Below are 21,367 nucleotides of genomic sequence, written 5' to 3'. Positions count from 1 at the left end.
AATGTTACTTCCTTTTCCGATTTGCCTCATCACAAGAAACACTTCTAATACAGAGAAATCTAAACTCCCTTTATAGCTATATCGAAAATTACTTTAGGCTGGGTTTATAAGCACTTCGAACTATCCCTAGGTTTGTTATTTTTATACAAACGAATATACATTTTTTTATCTGACATATTAGATTAGAAGCTAAAAGTTAGTCACTGTCATATGTGTTTGGAGTATTCTTTTTCCAGGTGGGGGCAACTGGATCAATTAAGTACACTTCAATTAATCCTATATATACTGTCTCTATGTGGGGTCAGCTCCAGGATTCATACAAGAAGGGGATATAAATATAGGCCAACAATAGTGAGAAAGCTCTCCTTTTTATCTTTTCTAACTTGTCAAATTTTCCAAGATGATATTGGATGAGTGTCCATGTATTGCTGTAGAAGATACAAAAGCTTTTTTGGCCAGTGGCCAGAGAATGTCCTCTACACAGGCCATGTCTGGGTTAACATGGCCGAAAATAATACAATCAAGCCAAAAAATCCTGTCAATCAGGAATAGAACTTACCAGATGGATACAGCATTAGGCTGACACAGAATATAGGTGTGATATCCAGAGGGGAAGTCCTGGGTTACCCCCAAAAGACAGACTAAGGATATGCTGAGAGCACCAATAAAGAAAGGTCATCAAAAAAAATGAGGAAAGGCATTTTGGGAAAGATATAATATCTTCAACTTAAAAAAATTAGAGATGATAGAAAAAATCAGAGCTTTGTTGGACTTCCTTACACTTACATTATGTTTTAATATTATTTTTAGTCTGAATTAAATAATACTTTCACAGCTTAGGCATTCTAAGTCTTATTCCAGTCCTATACAGAAAGCATCTTAGAAAGTTTTAGGTTTTGATTTGTTTTAATGACAAGAAAAAAATTAGAAGTAGAAATCCATGACTTCACTAAAAGATAAATACAAATATGTTTGTGTTATTTTATAGAAAATATTTGAAATATTTTCCTAACTTCTAAAATAACTTTGGCATAAGAATTGTTCATATCTAAACTTAAAATGACTTAATGAACTATTTTAAGTATATTTTATGAACTTCATAAAAAACAAATGTTTAACAGAATAAGAGATGAGGAGCAGCAACCCATTTCTTGAGTTGCACAGGGCCCATATTATGTCATGCTTTTGTTTCGGTTCAAGATATTTCACAGTTAAGTATGGAAACTCTCCTAAAATATCAAGAGGCTCTCTGAACATAAGTTATCTTCTTTTGGGAAATTTGGAAGAATGATGGGGAATCTAGAAACACATTCTGAGTTACCTTGTAAATACAATAGTAATCCCAATAATAACAGCTAACATTTATTATGCAATAAAATTTTATAGACACTATATTTAGGCTTTTTATGTATCATCTTATTTAATTCTTACAACAATCCCATTAATTAGTTTCTATTATTATCTTAAAACTTAGGGTCTGAGCACTTAGAGTAATTTGCCCAAGGTCACACAGTAGAGCTGAAATTAGAACCAAATCGTCTGAGGCCAGTGTCTGCAATTTTAACCACTATGTTTTACTGGGGAAAGGGTGAACCTGCATCTTTTGATAAACAGGCAATTATCACCTTTCATAACAGAATGCTACCTTTGACTGAAGGCCAAAAATCTACTGGGTTATTTTCACCAAATCTGCAGCAAATGTCTTGCTGTTACCACACTGTTAAAGCGGCACTGATATGTTGATATTGAAAGTCCAACAAAGTAATTATAATTAAATTCTAAAGTGTCTTATAAATTTCTAGCTATCAGAGAAAGAACTGTAAATTGAAATGTAGCAGTTTCTTTTTAGTCAGTATATTACAGAAGCTTTCTAATAATTCAATTATATGTTTAGGTACCTCCAGGGATGTTATTATGTTAAGAAGTATTTTAAGGAAAAAGCTGGCATCGTTTTGACAGAAAACAGGTTTCAAATTTTATATCATCCAACTCATATGAATGAAAACATATCATGATGCCACTGGAAGGAGTGCTATGATAGCAAGATCAAATGTATTGTAAGAAAAATAAAGAAACATCCTCTAAAAAACAACAAAAAAGGATGGGAAGAAGGAAGAGGATCAGAGTTCGTCAGAGAAGTCTTTTTTTGTGTTCAAGAGTCTAGAATGAGTCAAAGGCTAGAAACGGACTCATGCCCAATTCCAAGGGCAGAGAGGTAAGATAGTTTGGTAACTTAAAGCTAAAAATAGACTTACCTTTAGGAGAGCCAAGGCTACATGAAAGATTATGTTCAAACCCTGAAACAGAAAAAGAGAGTCAAAATCAATGCTGCCACATGTATCACTGTTTTACTGAGTATTTTCCAAAGATTTCCATACATCTTTAATAAAATTCCTAATTGTTTTCATCTTCACATACAATAATAATAAACTCATGAAATTTTTAAAAAGGTATTTTCTTCCTCTGAGAGGCTTACTGTAAACTTTTGGTGCTATTTAATCAATGTTCACATAAAATTACTGTTTTTACAATAAGTTATTTTCCTTCACTCCATTTCTTGATTATTTGCATAGGTCTAACTAAGCCTTGCAAAAGTCAAGTTACTTGATCAAGATAGCAGCAATGTAGAAGTCTAAGATTATTAACTGAAATTCTTAGTCTGCACATCTGGGTGATGTGGTTAAACTGCTCCTGGCTGACAAAACAAAACAAAATAAACCACAACTAGTGTTGCTGATAACTGGGACCGATCGCATGAGGGGAGTTGTAAGCATCACACTGCATTTCCACTACTGTTCTTCTTCTTTTTTTAATTCTTATTTTTATTTTATTTATTTTATTCTTATCTTATTTTGTTCTTATTTTGATTTTTGTTTTAGTGCTAGCTCTCAAGTAGTATTTGTATTCAAGTAGTTGTATACAACAATATAATTAGGTGGTAATTAGGAGCTCTCTGGTAGTCTTCTTTTTCCTTTTTCTTCCCTAAAAACAGGAGGAATATTTCTTTAGGAATAAACAAATTAAATAGCTTGTTAAGAAGCCATGCTGGAGCTCAATTTTGAACGCTGAGTTCAGCCCAATGACTGAAGAGATGTTGAGATATTAAATTCAAGAGACAGGGAATCTTAAATGCTCAAGATGACACAATCAGAAACAAAGTTGCCATGGAATATGCTGTTTCCTTGCCATGCAAGTCATCATACATGAGAATAGAGATCTTTCAAGTATGAGTTGACATCTTCCATAAGTCCAGGGTCTATTTGATGCGCCCTCTTCTTCTTGGTCACAAATATCTATCTGCCTTTTGGATATGAAGCTGTATCAGATGTATTATGCAAAGAACTCCTAATAAACCAAGCACTTTCTGTCTCCAAAATCAGCAGCGAGAATTAGGACTAGGAATTTAGAGCACACTGCTGTTATAATTTACTAATGTAATCTTTCATATTCAGCCACCAAAAATATGATGTAATGGTGAAAGGGATGAAGGATAAACACAAAACATTTGGTTAGAGATTTGGGGTTTACTCAGTTAATTAAGAAACCCAAAGCAGTAGGAAGTAAGTATAATCAGGCCAAGAGACAAAAACAAATTGACAAAGCTCATCATCACACCAAGCAATGATCCTAGACTAGTTCTGATCACTATTTACTGATTACAAAAAAGAGGACTATTGTATATTTAAAAACTTGGGTTATAATTAAGCAAAATTTGCTTTCCTAATCTAAACTTGGGTCCTCATCCCTTAGCTGCTGCCCACTGCTGCCAAAACTTGCAGACCGAAAGAAAAAAGACTTGCTTCCCTGCTCCTCACTCCCTCCATCCCCAAGTCACAATGGCTAGGCAGCAGTGAGTTCTCACAATCTGAGTGCTTATCAATCTTGCCATCAGGACTAATCCGCCATGTTTCTGATCTTGTTTTTCTAGTCAGGGCTCAAAATGAAAGCCTCTCTTGTCTCTAGTTCTCTAATCCTCATAATGCTCTTGTCTTTTCTCCTAAGCCAGGCTCCCATGGCTCCTCTCGCTCCCAAATCCCTTCAGCGTACTCTGGAAACTCCCTCCACTCCACGTTCAACCTCTCTCATATTCTCAACCCCTCTGCCAAACATTCCCCTCACCTCCCTGCTTTCCTGGAATAGCAAAACCTCATTGATTCTCGTAACAACCTGTATTATGATTCTCGGTTTTTCAGAATATGATTTTTACTTGCCTAAGGTTATTCATGTATTTAGTAGTAGGCTAGAGTCATCCCTGAAGCCTCCTAATATCTAATTTAATGGCATTTTCACTGCACAGTGCTGGTGTAATATACATAGTAAGTGCTTATTTGATGACTGAATGATTGAACTGTAATACTAGCTATCCCAGATTTTCTGGGATTTCTTCATTTTTTTTTGAGGAAGATTAGCCCTGGGCTAACTGCTGCCAATCCTCCTCTATTTGCTGAGGAAGGCTGGCCCTGAGCTAACATCCGTGCCCACCTTCCTCTACTTTATATGTGGGACCCCTGCCACAGCATGGTGTGCCAAGCAATGCCACGTCTGCACCCAGGATCTGAACTGGTGAACCCCGGGCCGCCAAAGTGGAACGTGCGCACTTAACCTCTGCACCACTGGGCGGCCCCTCTGGAATTTATTCTTTTCCCTATGGACCCAACTAGGCCAATTTACAAAAGCACCATCAAATTACAGTAAGAAACTCTTGTTTTCAGTTCTCTCAAAGTGAAACTACTGGACAACTCAGCTATGAAAAACACAAATGAGAACTTAGAAATTAAAAAAAAAATTTAAGACCCCTAAACAGCCAAAATGGCTCTAACACCAAAAGAAAAATTTATTCAAAATTTTTATTTCATATACAATTCAAATTAGTTTGGTGATATGGCTTTATAGTTTGTAGATATCAGAAGTATCAAACTAAAAGACAAGGTGTGTGCTAGATGGAGTTAGGGACAGACAGTCAACAGAGACATCAGAATTAAAATAGTAGGTCTAACAGAAGTACAATATACCCTTAAAAAAACCCATGCAATGTATAGCTGTCTGGACCCATTTAGTGGAGTTAATAAGCCTTCAACAGTTAATATTAGTTCATGATAATAATCCAGCAGTGTTAATGAAGGCTTACATCATGTTCAAAATGTGCTTAAGAAGGGAGAATAGACAAGTGACGTCAGCAACATGGCAGCATGAGCTCACCCAGGACTCTCTCCCCACCAAATTACAACCAAAAAGAGCAACTGCTTTCCAACCTTAAAAAAAATTCCTAATAACAGAAATCATTAGAGACCCACAGCAGCTAAAGGATGGAGGGCGGAGAGGCTGGAGCCACCCTCGGAGGAGCTGGAACGGGGTAAGAGAGAACTTCACTCCCTCTCCTAGAGACTGGGATCGCTGCACAGGTGAGGGAAGGAACAGGGGAGGGGCTGCGCGTCCACAGGATCATCTAGGACTCTCACAGACTCATGCAGCGGAAACCCTCTAATGGGGGAAAGCTTTCGCGTGGGGGACGCCATTAAGCCAAGGCCCCAGGAAACCAGAGAGCGAGAGCTGATCAGAATCCAGGTCTGCGCACAAGAGGAAGTGCCCCTCCTCCCCCAACCCACGCTGAGCGCAGCCATGGCGAATGAAAGTGGAGGGCTCAGAGCACGTGGCTCTCGACCCCCATCTAATGGCAACAGGCTGTAACTGCAACTGAATAATAATATGTAAAAACCGCTCCTCTACCACACAGCAATTTATAAAAGCTCCAGTCCAAGATGAAAGGAATAAAAACACAGAAGTATGTCCTGAGGACTTGGAAATAGGTAAACTAAGTGAAAATGAGTTCAGAATAGCTATCATCAAAATACTCAATGAGGTAAAGGGAAATATAGAGAAACAAGTCAACGAGTTTTGGAGTTACATCACAAAAGAGATTGAAACTATAAAGAAGAATCAATCAGAAATATTAGAGATGAAAAATACAATGGATCAGAGAAAACAGAATACAGATTCCCTGAATGCCCGTGTAGACACCAGAGAGGAGCAAATTAGCATAATCAAAGATAGACAGGCTGAATGGCTTGAGAGAGAGGAAGAAAGAGAACTAAGAATTTAAAAAAATGAAGAAAATCTCTTAGAAATAGCTGACTCAATGAGAAAATGCAACTTAAGAAGAATCAGAATTCCTGAGGGCGTGGAAAAGGAAAATGAAGCAGAAAGTGTGCTCAAAGAAATAACAGAAGAGAACTTCCCAAATCTAGGGATTGAGACAGAAATGTGTGTGGAGGAAGCTTTCAGATCTTCTAGATTTGTCAATGTAAAAAGACCTACTGAAAGGCATATAGTAGTAAAAATGGCAAAAATGAATGACAAAGAAAGTATACTCAGGGCAGCAAGACAGAAGAAAATAACCTACAAGGAAACCCCTATCAGACATTCAGAGTATTTCTCTACAGAAACCTTACAAGCTAGGAGAGAATGGAAAGACATATTCAAAACTTTAAAGGATAAAAATCTTCAGCCAAGAATACTCTATCCAGCAAAAAAATCCTTCAGATATGAGGCAGAAATTAAATCTTTTCCAGACAAACAAAAGCTAAGGGACTTTGTAGCCACAAGACCTCCACTACAAGAAATCCTCCAGAAGGCTCTCATACCTGAAAAAAGAAAAAAAGGGAGAAAGGGGTCACAAAACACAGAGTAGGGAGACAGATAGATAGAATCAGAATAGGACAGCAAATATTCAACTATAGCATTAGGATAAAGGGAAGGAAATCACCAAAGCAAAGACAATCTTATCACTCTAACCACAAACTCATAACACAAGTTGGAATAAGAGATGAAAATAATAATTTAGAAGGGGAGGAGGAGAGGGACTGAATCAGTCTAGGCTAAGGAAATAAGACACCACCAGAAAATAGACTATGTTATACAAGAGATTCTGAATACAAACTTCAGGGTAGTCACTAAACTAAAAAACAGAACAGAGACACAAAACATAAATAAGGAAAAATCTAAGAAACCCAGCATAAGAAATTGCAGAAGTCAATGGGTAGGCTAAAACACACAGGACGAGAAACAAAGGAAACACAGGAAAACGGGAAAATGAGCAACAAAATGAAAGCATTAAGCCCTCATGCATCAATACTCACCCTCAATGTAAATGGATGGAACTCTCCAATGAAAAGACACAGAGTGGCAAAATGGATTAAAGAACAAGATCCAACAATTTGTTGCCTCCAGGAAACACACCTCAGCTCCAAGGACAAACACAGGCTCAGAGTGAAGGGGTGGAAGACAATACTCCGAGCTAATAGCAAACAAAAGAAAGCAGGTGTTGCAATACTTATAACAGACAAAGCAGACTTCAAGATAAGGCAGGTAAAGAGAGACACAGAGGGCCAATATATAATGATCAAAGGGAAACTTCATCAAGAAGAAATAATGCTTATAAATATCTATGCATCCAACACAGGAGCACCAAAGTTCATAAAGCAACTATTAACAAACCTAAAAGAAGATATCAAAAATAACACAATAACAGTAGGGGACCTCAACACCCCACTCACATCATTGGACAGATTATCCAGACAGAAAATCAGCAAAGAAACAGTGGAGCTAAATGAAAAGCTGAAACAGCTGGACTTAACAGACATATATAGAACACTCCATCCAAAAACACCAGAATACACATTCTTCTCAAGCATGCATGGAATATTCTCAAGGATAGACCATATGTTGGGAAACAAGGCAAGCCTCTACAAATTTAAAAAAATTGAAATACTAACAAGCATCTTCTCCAATCATAATGCTATAAAGCTAGAAATTAACTACAAGAAAAAAGCTGAGAAAGGCACAAAGATGTAGAGACTAAACAATATGCTATTGAACAAGCAATGGATCATTGAAGAAATTAAAGAAGAAAGTAAAAAATACCTGGAGACAAATGAAAATGATAACATGCCATACCAACTCATATGGGATACAACAAAAGCTGTATTGAGAGGAAAATTCACTGCAACACAGGCACATCTTAACAAACAAGAAAAATCCCGACTAAGAAATAATAAACTACACCTAACTGAATTAGAGAAAGAAGAACAAACAAAGCCCAAAGTCAGCAGAAGGAGAGAAATAATAAAAATCAGAGCAGAAATAAATGCTATTGAAAGAAAAAAGGCAGTAGAAAGGATCCATGAAACAAAGAGCTGGTTCTTTGAGAAGATAAATAAAATTGACAACCCCCTAGCCAGACTTACAAAGGAAAAAGGGGAGAAAGCGCAAATAAACAAAATCAGAAATGAAAGGGGAGAAATAACAACAGACTCTGCAGAAATACAATGGATTATAAGAGAATACTACGAAAAACTATACGCCAACAAAATGGATAACCCAGAGGAAATGGATAAATTCTTAGACTCCCACAGCCTCCCAAAGCTGAAGCAAGAAGAAGCAGACAATTTGAACAGACCAATCACAAGGAAAGAGATTGAAACAGCAATCAAAAGCATCCCAAAGAATAAAACCCCAGGACCAGATGGCTTTCCTGGGGAATTCTACCAAACTTTCAGAGAGGATTTAATACCTATCCTTTTCAAGCTATTCCAAAAAATTAGGGAGGATGGAATATTTCCTAGCACATTCTACGAGGCCAACATCACGCTGATACCAAAGCCTGACAAGGACAGCACGAAAAAGGAGAACTACAGGCAAATATCGCTGAGGAACATAAATGCAAAAATTCTCAACAAAATTTTGGCAACCCAAATTCAGCAATTCATCAAAAAACATCATACAACATGATCAAGTGGGATTCATACCAGGGACACAGGAATGGTTCAACATCCACAAATCAATCAACATGATACACCACATCAACAAACTGAGGAATAAAAACCACATGATCATCTCAATAGATGCAGAGAAAGCATTTGACAAGATCCAACAGGTGATTATGATAAAATCTTTGAACAAAATGGGCATAGAAGGGAACTACCACAACATAATAAAGGCCGTATATGACAAACCCACAGCCAACATCATACTCAATGGGCAAAAACTGAGTGCCATCCCCCTGAAAACAGGAACGAGACAAGGATGCCCTCTATCACCACTCTTATTTAACATAGTACTGGAGGTCCTGGCCAGAGCAATCAGGCAAGAAAAAGGAATAAAAGGAATCTAAATAGGGAGGGAAGAAGTGAAACTCTTGCTGTTTGCAGATGACATGATCTTATATATAGAAAACCCCAAAGAATCCATTGGAAAACTTTCAGAAGTAATCAACAACTACAGCAAAGTTGCAGGGTGTAAAATCAATTTACATAAATCAGTAGCATTTCTATACTCTAATAATGAACTAACAGAAAAAGAACTCAAGAACACAATACCACTCACAATTGCAACAAAAAGCATAAAACACCTCGGAGTGAATTTAAGGAAGTGAAAGACCTATACAATGAAAATTACAAGACTTTTCTGAAAAAAATGGATGATGACATAAAGAGATGGAAAGACATTCCATGTACATGGATTGGAAGAATAAACATAGTTAAAATGTCCATTCTACCTAAAGCAATCTACAGATTCAACGCCACCCCAATCAGAATCCCAATAACATTCTTTAAAGAAATAGAACAAAGAATCCTAAAATTCATATGGGGCAACAAAAGACCCCGAATTTCTAAAGCAATCCTGAGAAAAAAGAACACAGCTGGAGGCATCACAATCCCTGACTTCAAAACATACTACAAAGCTACAGTGATCAAAATAGCATGGTACTGGTACCAAAACAGGTGCACAGATCAATGGAACAGAATTGAAAGCCCAGAAATAAAACCACACATCTATGGACAGCTAATCTTCAACAAAGGAGCTGAGGGCATACAATGGAGAAAAGAAAGAGTTTTCAAGAAATGGTGCTGGGAAAACTGGAAAGCCACATGTAAAAGAAAGAAAATTGACCATTCTTTTTCACCATTCACCAAAATAAACTCAAAATGGATCAAAGACCTAAAGCTGAGACATGAAGTCATAAGGCTTCTAGAAGAAAATGTAGGCAGTACACTCTTTGACATCAGTACTAAAAGGATCTTTTTGGACACCATGTCTTCTCAGACAAGGGAAACAACAGAAAGAATAAACAAACGGGACTTCATCAGACTAAAGAGCTTCTTCAAGGCAAGGGAAAACAGGATTGAAACAAAAAAACAACCCACTAAGTGGGAAAAAATGTTTGCAAGTCATACATCCGACAAAGGTTTAATATCCATAATAGATAAAGAACTCACACAACTCAACAACAAAAAATCAAACAACCCGATCAAAAAATGGGCAGGAGACATGAACAGACATTTCTCCAAAGAAGATATATGGATGGCCAATAGGCACATGAAAAGATGTTCATCATCGCTGGTCATCAGGGAAATGCAAATCAAAACTACACTAAGATATCACCTTACACCCATTAGAATGACAAAAATAACTAAAACAAATAGTAACAAATGTTGGAGAGGTTGTGGAGAAAAAGGAACCCTCATACACTGCTGGTGGGAATGTAAACTGGTGCAGCCACTATGGAAAACAGTATGGAGATTCATCAAAAAATTAAAAATAGAACTACCATCCAATCCAGCTATCCCACTACTGGGTATCTATCCAAAGAGCTTGAAATCAGCAATTCTAAAAGTCCCATGCACCCCAATGTTCATTGCAGCATTATTTACAATAACCAAGACGTGGAAGCAACCTAATTGCCTATCAACAGGTGATTGGATAAAGAAGATGTGGTATATATATACAATGGAATACTACTCAGCCATAAAAAAGAACAAAATCGTCCCATTTTCAACAACATGGATCAACCTTGAGGGAATTATGCTAAGTGTAAGCCAGATAGAGAAGGACAACCTCTGTATGACTCCATTCATTTAAATTCATTTAAAAATGTAGACAAAGAGAACAGATTAGTGGCTACCAGGGGAAAGGTGGGGTGGGGGGTGGGCACAAAGGGTGAAGGGATGCACCTACAACACGACTGACAGACAATAATTTACAACTGAAATTTCACAAGATTGTAACCTATCATTAACTCAATAAAAAATAAAAAATTTTTAAAAATAAAAAAAAAGAAGGGAGGATAGAATATGTTTTAAATAAGAAGTAGATTTTTCTTTGAGTTTCAAAAGCTAAAGAGGTAACTTTCAGTTACCAGAAAAATTTATACATGTAAACTCTTTAAAGAAGTTCAGAATACTAAGGTGTTACTGCATCTGTTTATATGACTCTCTAGACATTATTCATAAAAATCAAGAAAAGTAAAGATGGGCTGGCCTGGTGGCATAGTGGTTAAGTTCGCACATTCTGCTTCTCGGTGGCCCAGGGTTCCCTGCTTTGGATCCTGGGTGTGGACACGACACTACTTGGCAAAAGCCATGCTGTGGTAGGCGTCCCATGCATAAAGTGGAGGAAGATGGGCATGGATGTTAACTCAGGGCCAGTCTTCCTTGGCAAAAAGAGGATGATTGGCAGTAGTTAGCTCAGGGCTAATCTTCCTCAAAAAAAAGAAAGAAAGAAAGAAAGAAAAGTAAAGACTTCACAAGACTTAAAGTAAGGTATAATAGTGTGACCAGACTTTACAAGCAAAGAAACTTTCAGGGGCTTGCCCCATGGCCGAGTGGTTAAGTTCGTGCACTCTGCTTTGGCAGCCCAGGGTTTCACTGGTTGGGATCCTGGGCGCAGACATGGCACCACTCATCAAGCTATGCTGAGGCGGCGTCCCACATGCCACAACTAGAAGGACCCACAACTAAAAATACACAACTATGTACTGGGGGGCTTTGGGGAGAAAAAGGAAAATATAAAATCTTTAAAAAAAAAAGATACTTTCAGACCTCTGAATTGCTGGAAATCAGGAAAAAAAATTTGGTAGAATAGCAAGTTTATTTCACTGCAAAATGTATCCTGATTTCCTAAGAGGAGAGTAATGGAAGGCAACCTTAGTTAAATATTTATTTTTTTCTTTTAAGTAAGACATTCTCATTTAGGAACAGAATTAAACAAATCATTAAATTACAGGAACCTTCCACAGGGCAGCATTTCGTCAGTCTAAAAGTGGGGCATTACAAATAGGTTGGTTATATGATGATAATGTCAATGCAAGCTCCAGTCCTCAGCCTCCTAGCCAACAATGAAGTGAACTATACGTGAACCACCCTTCACTCTTCTAAGCCACCATGAACTGAATTCCCCATTGTTACTTCATTGTCCACCTACTCTTACATGATCCAACCTGTCTAATTGAACTGAAGTTTATTTTTTGAAATACATTTTTAAAAGAAAAAAGTGTTATACATTTTCAACATGCCTCCCTTTTTCAGGACTATGTAATCTGTAGCAATTTATTTGTTACTATGGGGTAAATAAGGGTTCCTGATAGGACTCAAAGGGTTAAAACATTTGGAGAATTATTAAGAGTAAAAGTAACAAGTAAACATGTTGTTACGGCTACTTATTATTTATAGTATAAGGTCTAACTTCAAGTGCAAGATAATAAAGAGACAAAATCCACTGAATATTTTCTATGTGCCAAGATCTGAATTAATTACATTGAAAACGTGTCCTTATTTAATCCCACAACAACTCTAAATTCCATTTTAAACCCAGAAAATTAAGACGTAGAGAAGTCAAAGTAAATTTCTCAAGGTTACGTGCTAGCAAGTGGATTTTAACCAGAGCAGTGTAACTCTAGAAGTCATACTCTTTCCTACTAAGTTAGAGAAGATGGCTCAATGACTAAGTGAATGAATGAATAAATCCTTTAGTTGGGTATTATTTATTGTGTCATCTAAATCCGAAAAGATTAAAGTGATTCTTTCCATTTAAAGGCAAGCAAATTTTAAGAGCAGAGAGTAGAAAGATAACAAATAGGTGACTTCTACCAAAACCAAATTTTATTATTTGTCTCCATACTGAAAACACTCATAAAATATAGCTGACTGCTTACAGGATGTAAAACAATAGGAACTCAGCTTGCTGTGGAAAGAAAGGGTCACCACTTTCCTCCAGTGACAACAGATTGAGACCAGCCTTGCATGAATGAAGTGGTTCCTTAACTGATTAGGAAGCTGCTGTCTCAAAATTCAGTCACAGCCTGGAAAAATCTCCGCTTTACAGAACACCTACGAGTAATTGCCCCAAATTAAATAACTGCTCCCAAGTGCAGATCATCATGTTCCTGGGTAGGCCGACAACTCGGCGCCCACAAGCCTGCATAAAGGCTCACAGCAAAGAACTCACTGAAACAAAGACAGTGAACATTTCGGCTCTGACGAGCAGGCAGTCGTGGGCTCAGAGGGAGCTGACAGATTGTATGAGAAGCTGTCAGAAGCTACACTGACAGCACTGAGAACAAATGCTGAAAAGGCAGTGTCAAAAGGTGTCAACGTGCATCAGCACCTGGGGCCTTAGGGATCAAAATAAGAGAGAAATAAACAGTATGTGGAAATGGAAATCCTAACAACACGGCAGTGAGAAATTATCAAAGCAGAAGTGGACAAGGGAAATGGAGCAGACCCACAAATACAGCTAAAGCAGGAGGAAATGGACGCAGCCTTTTCTGACCCATCCAGCATGGGACAGATCACCCCAGGAATGGATAATGACTAAACGAGATGGCAGATAAAAAACATAGCAAATGAACTGAGCACTTGCTAAGCATTTGATAAATGCTGGCAATTATTATTAGGTTGCCTACCATACCCAGTATTTTATATATATACATATATTTTCACTTAATCCTGTCAACAACTCTATGGCATATGTTTTTCTGCCACCATTTTAGAGATGAGGAAACTGAGGCTCAGAGACATACACACTGTTAGTAAATGATAAAGCCAGGATTAGAACTTATTTCTGTCAGAAAAAAAAAACACCAACCATGCATTTTTCACTAATTCCGTATCTACTGCAAATTCAGGAAGATTTTGGTTAGATATCTGTAATGAATTAAGATGGTTGTAATTCTTTGACACTTCTCCCACTGAGAGGTGAGGTCTCTGCCCTTTCCTCCTGAATCTGGGAAGCCTATGCTACTACTTTGACCAAGAGAAAATAGTAGAAGTGAAACTATGCCAATATTTCAGGTCTGTATCTTAAGAGACTGATAGCTTCCATGTCCCATCCCTTGGAGCACTCCCTCTTAGAAGCCAGACATCAAGTAAGAAGTGCAATTACACTTAGACCCTCATGCTCTGAGAAGCCAAACAAAAAGGAAAGAGCCTGCAGGACGAGATGACATCCATAAGAAAGAGAGGCCAAAGGTCCCTCAGGTGCCAGATATGTGAGTGAGGAAGTCATCTTGAGAGTGAATCCTCCAGCCTCAGATGCCCCAGCTGATGCTGTGTGGATCAGAGATGAACCACACAGCTGAATCCCCCCCGAATTCCTGACTTATGAAATTGTGAACAAAATAAATGGCTGGTTTTAATTTTTAAAAACATTTTGAAATAATTTCAGATTTAGAAAAAATTTGCAAAAATAGTACCAAGAGTTTCTGCACACTCTTCACGCAGCTTCATCAAATGTTAACATCTTACATAGTCACAGTACAACTACCCAAACCCAGAAAATAGTATTAAAATTTTGTCAAATGTCCCACTAATGTCCTTTTCCTGTCCAGAATCTAATCCTGGATCATACACTGACTTTAGTTGTCATGTCTCCTTAGTCTTCTTTCATCTGGGACAGTTTTCAGTCTTTGTCTTTCATGAACTTGACACTTTTGAAGAGTACTGGCCAGTTATTTTGTAGAATGTCCCTCAACTTCATTTGTTTGATGTTTCCTTATGATTAAATTAGATTACGTATTCTTGGCACAAATACCTCAGAAGCGATGTTGTGTCAGTGCACCAGATCAGGAGGCCACATAATATTAATATGTCTCACTACAAAATCTTTGTTTTAAAGCCACTCAAGTTTGGTGTAGCTTGTTATACACATCAGGTAACCAGAACACTCTTCACTTTGGCTTCTCTTTGATAAGTTTCTTACTTCTGTGATCTGCAAAGTAATGCATTTTTCCACAGAAAGAAGAAAATAACAGATAATTAGTATGCAAATATAAAGAAGTAAATCCTGGCTGCTCTCAGACATAGGTCCTATGGCAAGAATATTGTAACATGTTAGCCCAAAGGTATTTTACTTTATTCTGCTCCTCATGTTGTAATCTCTTCAAATGTTCAATCTTTCAGGATGACTAAATAGCGGAGGTTTAGGGAGTAACCAGTAAAATGATGAGATGCTCTGGGTTTTGATTTTTGTTTCTGGATGCCCACTAGAGGTCAGGATTGCATCACTGAAAACCAAGCAGCAGCTTAAAAAGATTTCAGGGCCCTTCACAGCAGCCTGCATCCAAATTCATCCGTCTTGATGTTTTAAAAGCCTCACAGCTAAGTCCTCCCTTATGTCTACTACTAATTCACTAGTATAATATAAAATATAACAAAACTGGGATGATCCCCACTTTCCCTTTCCCCTAGTTTCACTATATATTTTCCAGTTTTACTATAGATTCATTTGTTAGTTTTTTAATAAGTAGAGTGGTGAACAAAGACAGTTCGTGATTGAAGGGGAGAGGAGAAATAAATTTAACATACGAATGCACCTGGCTAGTTGTGGGTAATTTTTTTAAATCTTTGCTTGACTTGCATTTGTTTTTATAAATGAAGTACTGAATAGAGATATATCTACAAAGTCTGAGTCCTTAATTATGAGTGACTCTGGGAAGAATTCTTAGAGGCTAGTGGCATCTGAATTAAATAAACCTTTCAGAAACCAGGCAGGTAAAATAAGAGCAATAAATCAAATTAGACGTTTTGACAAGCATTCATCAAATCTGTGTGCCAAGCATTCTGAAGACTGCCTAGTACATACAAGCATCTGCACATTTACAAGGAAGGATAAGTTATCCCTACACCAAGGGACTCCCAGGCTAGGATGAGAGAGAAAAATATAAACAGATAATACACCACCTCTGGGTAAGAAAGGAGAGGTGTGACCTGTAAAGCACTTTATAGCTCCCAGAAAGATGTCCTTTGGCAATCACCCTTCTGTTGTTCTCAAACTCCCTTAAGTCATGGTGAGCCTTGAGTTATATCACCTTCCAGCTACAGTTATCAGTCCCAGACTGCGGGGGCGGGGGAAGGGCAGTTCTGATGCCCTTCATAATGACAAAGGACTTCCACCAACTCCTAACTAACAGCTGATCTTGATCCTCTCCTTCCCAGCTCCTGGAGAGTTTCCACTGACCCAATTCACCCAGAAGCCAGAAGGTACAAGAGCTCTGCTGTTAGAGTTCTGGTACCTATCCCTTTTTAAAAAATAAAAATGACCTTTAAAAATCTCACAACAAATTACTCTAAAATGAATAAATATTTACAGAGCACCAACTATGTATTCAACATGGGATGGAGGTATTCTGATGATTTAAAAGAAATATATCTATTTTTTAAATCAGTATAATTGGGGAGGCAAGTCACACGCAAAGGTTAGAGAACAGAGCACTATTTGGTACACTCTATGAAGTTATGCTATAGGGACAACTCCCCTGCAGAAAAATGCAATAGGCAATCAGGTGTGCAGAAATAACTTGAGTAAGAGCAGTCTGAAGTATTCTTTGGAAAGCTGGAACTTGACTCAATTCCAACTGATGAAATAAAACTAGAGATGATGATGATGATGATGAAGAAGATGATGATATTAGCTACTAACATTTATTGAGCACTTAACATATGCCAATAATTATTTTTAGAACTACATGTATCATTCAATTTACTTGTGAGATGTAGAAACTAAAGCACACTGCTGAAGGTTCATTAACTTGTCCAAGATCACACACAAATAGTTAAAGCTAGGATTCAAAAGTAGGCAGTCTGTCTCTAGAGATAGTGTTCGAGATGACTATGGCATACTATACATTTTCCGCAAATTTGAAGGTATTAATTTAAAGTCAAAATAAGAACGTTTTACAAATTAGATGAGTTAACAACGAAGATATTTTAATGCTTGATTCTTCAGATTAAACATGGCTCCAGAAGACCATTAGCTAAGAAATATGTGAGTGTGTATCAATTTATCATTATAAGGCGTAAATTTTAATCTATCAACTTGAGAAGCATTAAATATATGCTTTTAAGATAATAAAAAATATATATTGGTCTCTGCCCCTGGCTTCTGGCACAGAGCTCCTGAAACTCTTGTAATTTCCTAAGTGATAAGAAAACTAGGAACATCTCTTGTTCTAATATTTGATGTTTGACCTTGGTTCCTGACATAGGGCTCTTGAAACCCTTGTAATTTCCTAGGTGATAGAAGGGTCTCTTGTTCTAATGAGGCAACTCTGGGTGGGCTCCTGGTCACCAGAAAGACCAAGCCATGATTGGAAGCTTGAAATTTTTAGCCTCGTCCACCCTCTACCCCCACCCCAATTCTCTTGAGGAGGGAGAAGGGGTGAAAAAAGAGTTAATGATCGATCATGCCTACATGATAAAGCCTCCATAAAAACCCCAACACTGTAGTACTGGGTTCGGAGAGCTTCCAGGTTGGCGAACACATCCACACCAGGAGGATGACGCACTGCACCTCCACAGGGACAAAGCTCCTCCGCTTGGGACCCTCCTAGACCTCGCCTTATGTATCTCTTCATCGGGCTTTTCATCTGTATCTTTTATTATATCCTTTAACAAAGCAGTAAATGTAAGTGTTTCCCTGAGTTCTGTGAGCTGCTCTAACAAATTAATCAATCCTGAGGAGGGGATCATGGGAACTTCTGATTTGTAGTCAAAACAGACAGAAGTTGTGGGTAACCTGGGGACCTACTACTTGTGATTGACATCTGAAGTGGGGTGGGAGAAGTCTTGTGGGACTGAGCCCTTAACCTGTGGGATCTGACACTATCTCCAGGTAGACAGGGTTAGAATTGACTTAAATTGTAGGACATGCAGCTGGTGTTCCAGAGAATTGCTTAGTGTGGGGAAAAACCTCCACACATTTGGTGACCAGGAGTGTCAGAAGTGTTCTGTGAGTGTGGTAGCAGTATGAGAGTAGAAGAGACACAGAGGGAAGAAATACATAGGAGACAGAATGAACTAAGTTTTTCCCTACAACAGGAGGGAAAAACTGAGGTTATTCCTTTACAATGCTAATCCAGGGAATCCTAACCAGAAGATTTAGAACTACTGATAAATTGTAAGGTCCTCCTTCATAACTCTCTCAGCTGGTTGCTACCATGTCATGTGCCATCTGCTAAACAATTTGACACCACTCCACAGCAAGATGGAATAGCACTTTTCTCCATGCTGCATGTAGGAATTTCTTCAGTGGTACCCACTCCCCACAAACCCCACTCTTCTTAGTGACCTCATAGCTGTGGGGAAATAATAAACAGATTCTTCTGAAGGAATTCCCCCATATTAGACCATGCCCTGAACCTCTAGACCTTTCTACATGGTGTTTTCTCTACCTGGAACATCTTTCCCTCTTCACTTAGCTACTCCTCTCTTTCTCTGATCTGAGACTAGAGGCTAATTCATCTCGGGAGGCTTTCTTGGCTTTCCATGGCTGGGTTAGGTACCCCTCATTCATGCTCTTTAAAAGCACCCTGCACTCTCCATATCACAACACTCATCCCACTGCTGTGTAACTATTCATTTACCTGTCTCCATTCCCTGTAAGTTACATGAGGGCAGAACTCTGCCTGTGTCTTTACTGGTATATTTCCATCACTCAGAACACTAGAACACTACCAGGAACAGAGTAGGCGCTCAGTATTAGTTGAATGAATGGATGAAATAAATAGGGTTGTCAAAGGAACACAACTTTAATAAGAATTAAAAATCATGAAATGTTCCTCTTCCTATAATTTCCTGATTTTAACTTCATATTTTTTTTGGTTGTTGAGCCTCCTTTTCAAGCTATTTGGAAAGACAGACATGTTACACTCAGTTCCTTCTTAAATATGAAAAGTGAGCTCCTGGACAGTAACCAATAAAATCCGGACGTGTTATCTCTCATCTTCTTCAGTCCCAGAGGTTCACCACTTCTTCCCAAATCTGAAAACTAGGGTATAATGCAGTGGCTGATTTGCTCAGAAAAACTAAACCAATCACACATTAATCACCATCTTCAGAGATAAGCAGGAGTTGATATTTTAAGTACTCTTAAGCAGAATTATGCCAAAAAAAAAAGGCTCAAGAACTTGCTATGACACATACAGTTGAGAGGATTCAAAAGCCTCAAGAAATTGTATATAATTTTGCTTGGTGATGAATCCAGTGAAAGGTTGCACCTAGATTAACACACCAGGAAATGCTCTGGATAGTAAATTGTACCCCTTCAAGATTCCTGTCATGCTGGGAAACCATTAATGAGCACATTCATCTTTGATGACCCTTTCTCTTTCTCCGGTCCTCATTCAGTATATGGGTAAATGTTAGTGAAGCTTAAACACAAGTGATAGCAGACATAGAAACGATATAGGAGGAAAGCACTGAAAAAGAGTCGGAAGAGATACATCAGGCAAACAGCTCCAGTGTTGGCCACCGTATCACTGTGAAGGTACAAGAAGGATTTTACAATTTAGGAACTCACACTTTTTTTTAATTGCCAGATGGGGCAGCTCCATCTTTTTCTCCACCTCCTGCGCCCTGCCACTGAAAGCCACTAGCAGCCTAGTCTGAATAAAAATGCAGTGCAAACTTTTAAGAATCAGGATGATTTACCCTGGGGATAGCCAAGGAGCCGGTTTCTTTCTGCCTCAGAGACAGATCAGCATCTTTCTGCCAAAAACTACACAGGCCTTAGTATCAATCTAAACACACTACTTTACAGTCGCCATTACAGTAGCCCCCCTTATCCAGAGGGGGATGTGTTCCCAGACCCCCGGTGGATGGTACAGAAAACCCTATATGTATGGGGTTTTTTTCCTATACATGCATACCTATATTTATAAAGTTTAATTTATAAATTAGGCACAGTAAAAAAATTATAATAACTAATAATAAAATAGAACAATTATAACAAAATACCATAGATCTTAGCAACCTCAGCATACGATTTTTTTCCTTTCCTATTAAGTCCTTATTAAATCTTTCCTTATTAAGTTTCCTTTTCACTTAAAGGAAGAACTTTATGGATTCTCTCTGGCATATCTGAATTGCCAGCACCACCACTCTTGTGCTTTGCGGCCATTAAGTAAAATAAGCATTTCTTGAGCACTGCAGTATCGCAACAGTGGATCTGATAACCTAGACAGCTACTAAGTGACTAATGGGAGGGTAGCATAGACAGTGTGGAAACGCTGGACAAAGGGATGATTCACATCTGGTGCAGGAACGAGCAGGAACAGGACAGTGGGAGATTTCATCATGTTACTCAGAATGGCCCACAATTTAAAACTTATGAATTGTTTATTTCTGGAATTTTCTATTTACTACCAGCCCCAGTTGACCACGGGTTGAAATTTTGGACAGCGAAACCATGTCTAAGGGGGACTACTGTACGTCGTAAACCTTAACTGCTACCATCTGTATAGCACGTAAATGCAAAGAACTTCTGAGTACATGGTTTCATTTGTGACTGTAACATACCTGTCAGGTGTATAAACTGCTATTAATGTCTCCATTTCACAAAGGAAGATCAAATATGCTGGGTGCTTTATCTGAATTCCCAGAATTAGGACTGGAATGACAAGTTTACTGATTCTAATTCAGTTGTTCTTCCATTAGATAAGTGATCCTCAACCCTGGTTATTTCTTAGAATCACCTGGGGTGCTTTTATAATACACTGATGCAGGAGTTCAACCTCAGATCAAACAAATAAAAATTTCTCAGGGGTAGAGCCTAGCCACTCGTATTTTTAAGAACCTCCCAGGAGTCTCTACCACGAATCCAGATTGAGAACTGAGCATTACCTAAAGTTCTCACGCCAACTGCACGTTAGAATCACCTAGAAGCTTTAATAACATCCCAAAGTCTAAGTTAATTGGCCTGGGTGGGGCCAGGTGATTATAATATGCAGTCAGGTGTGGGAATCACCACACAATGCCTCTAACAAGCACATCTTAAAATTCTTTAACTTACAAGTCCGCTTATAGCTATTTTATAATATTTAAAATGTTTCCAAATGTCACTTGTACAAAGTTCTTAAAGTCAAACATCAAAATTAAAAGTACTAAAGATAACGTGAATTGTACTGTAGCAGTAATTAATTAAGAGGTTGTACTCTAGCTGAAAAGAATGATGATAACAGTAGAAGCGACTAATGTATCTTGAAAAAATAAGACGATATTGTGCTCAGTATAGCTTTTTAGAAATTGCCGTCAGACAA

The 21,367-nt window shown here is 38.0% G+C and overlaps 1 protein-coding gene across 17 annotated transcripts in view; it reads right to left on the bottom strand.

Moving 5' to 3' along the window:
• The window catches only part of RABGAP1L (RAB GTPase activating protein 1 like), a 675,876-nt gene that overhangs the window by 209,455 nt on the left and 445,054 nt on the right, over positions 1-21,367 (bottom strand). For all 17 annotated transcript variants that reach the window (XM_070590936.1, XM_070590944.1, XM_070590948.1 and 14 more), the window contains one exon: positions 2,256-2,297. In XM_070590936.1, the coding sequence (XP_070447037.1) occupies positions 2,256-2,297 (42 nt within the window). The remainder of the gene's footprint in view (positions 1-2,255; positions 2,298-21,367) is intronic.

The sequence above is a fragment of the Equus przewalskii genome, chromosome 23 (assembly GCF_037783145.1).
Source record: "Equus przewalskii isolate Varuska chromosome 23, EquPr2, whole genome shotgun sequence".
NCBI classification, from domain to species: domain Eukaryota; kingdom Metazoa; phylum Chordata; class Mammalia; order Perissodactyla; family Equidae; genus Equus; species Equus przewalskii.
Note: the sequence above shows the minus strand (reverse complement) of the source record. Positions and strands in the feature narration are given on the sequence as shown.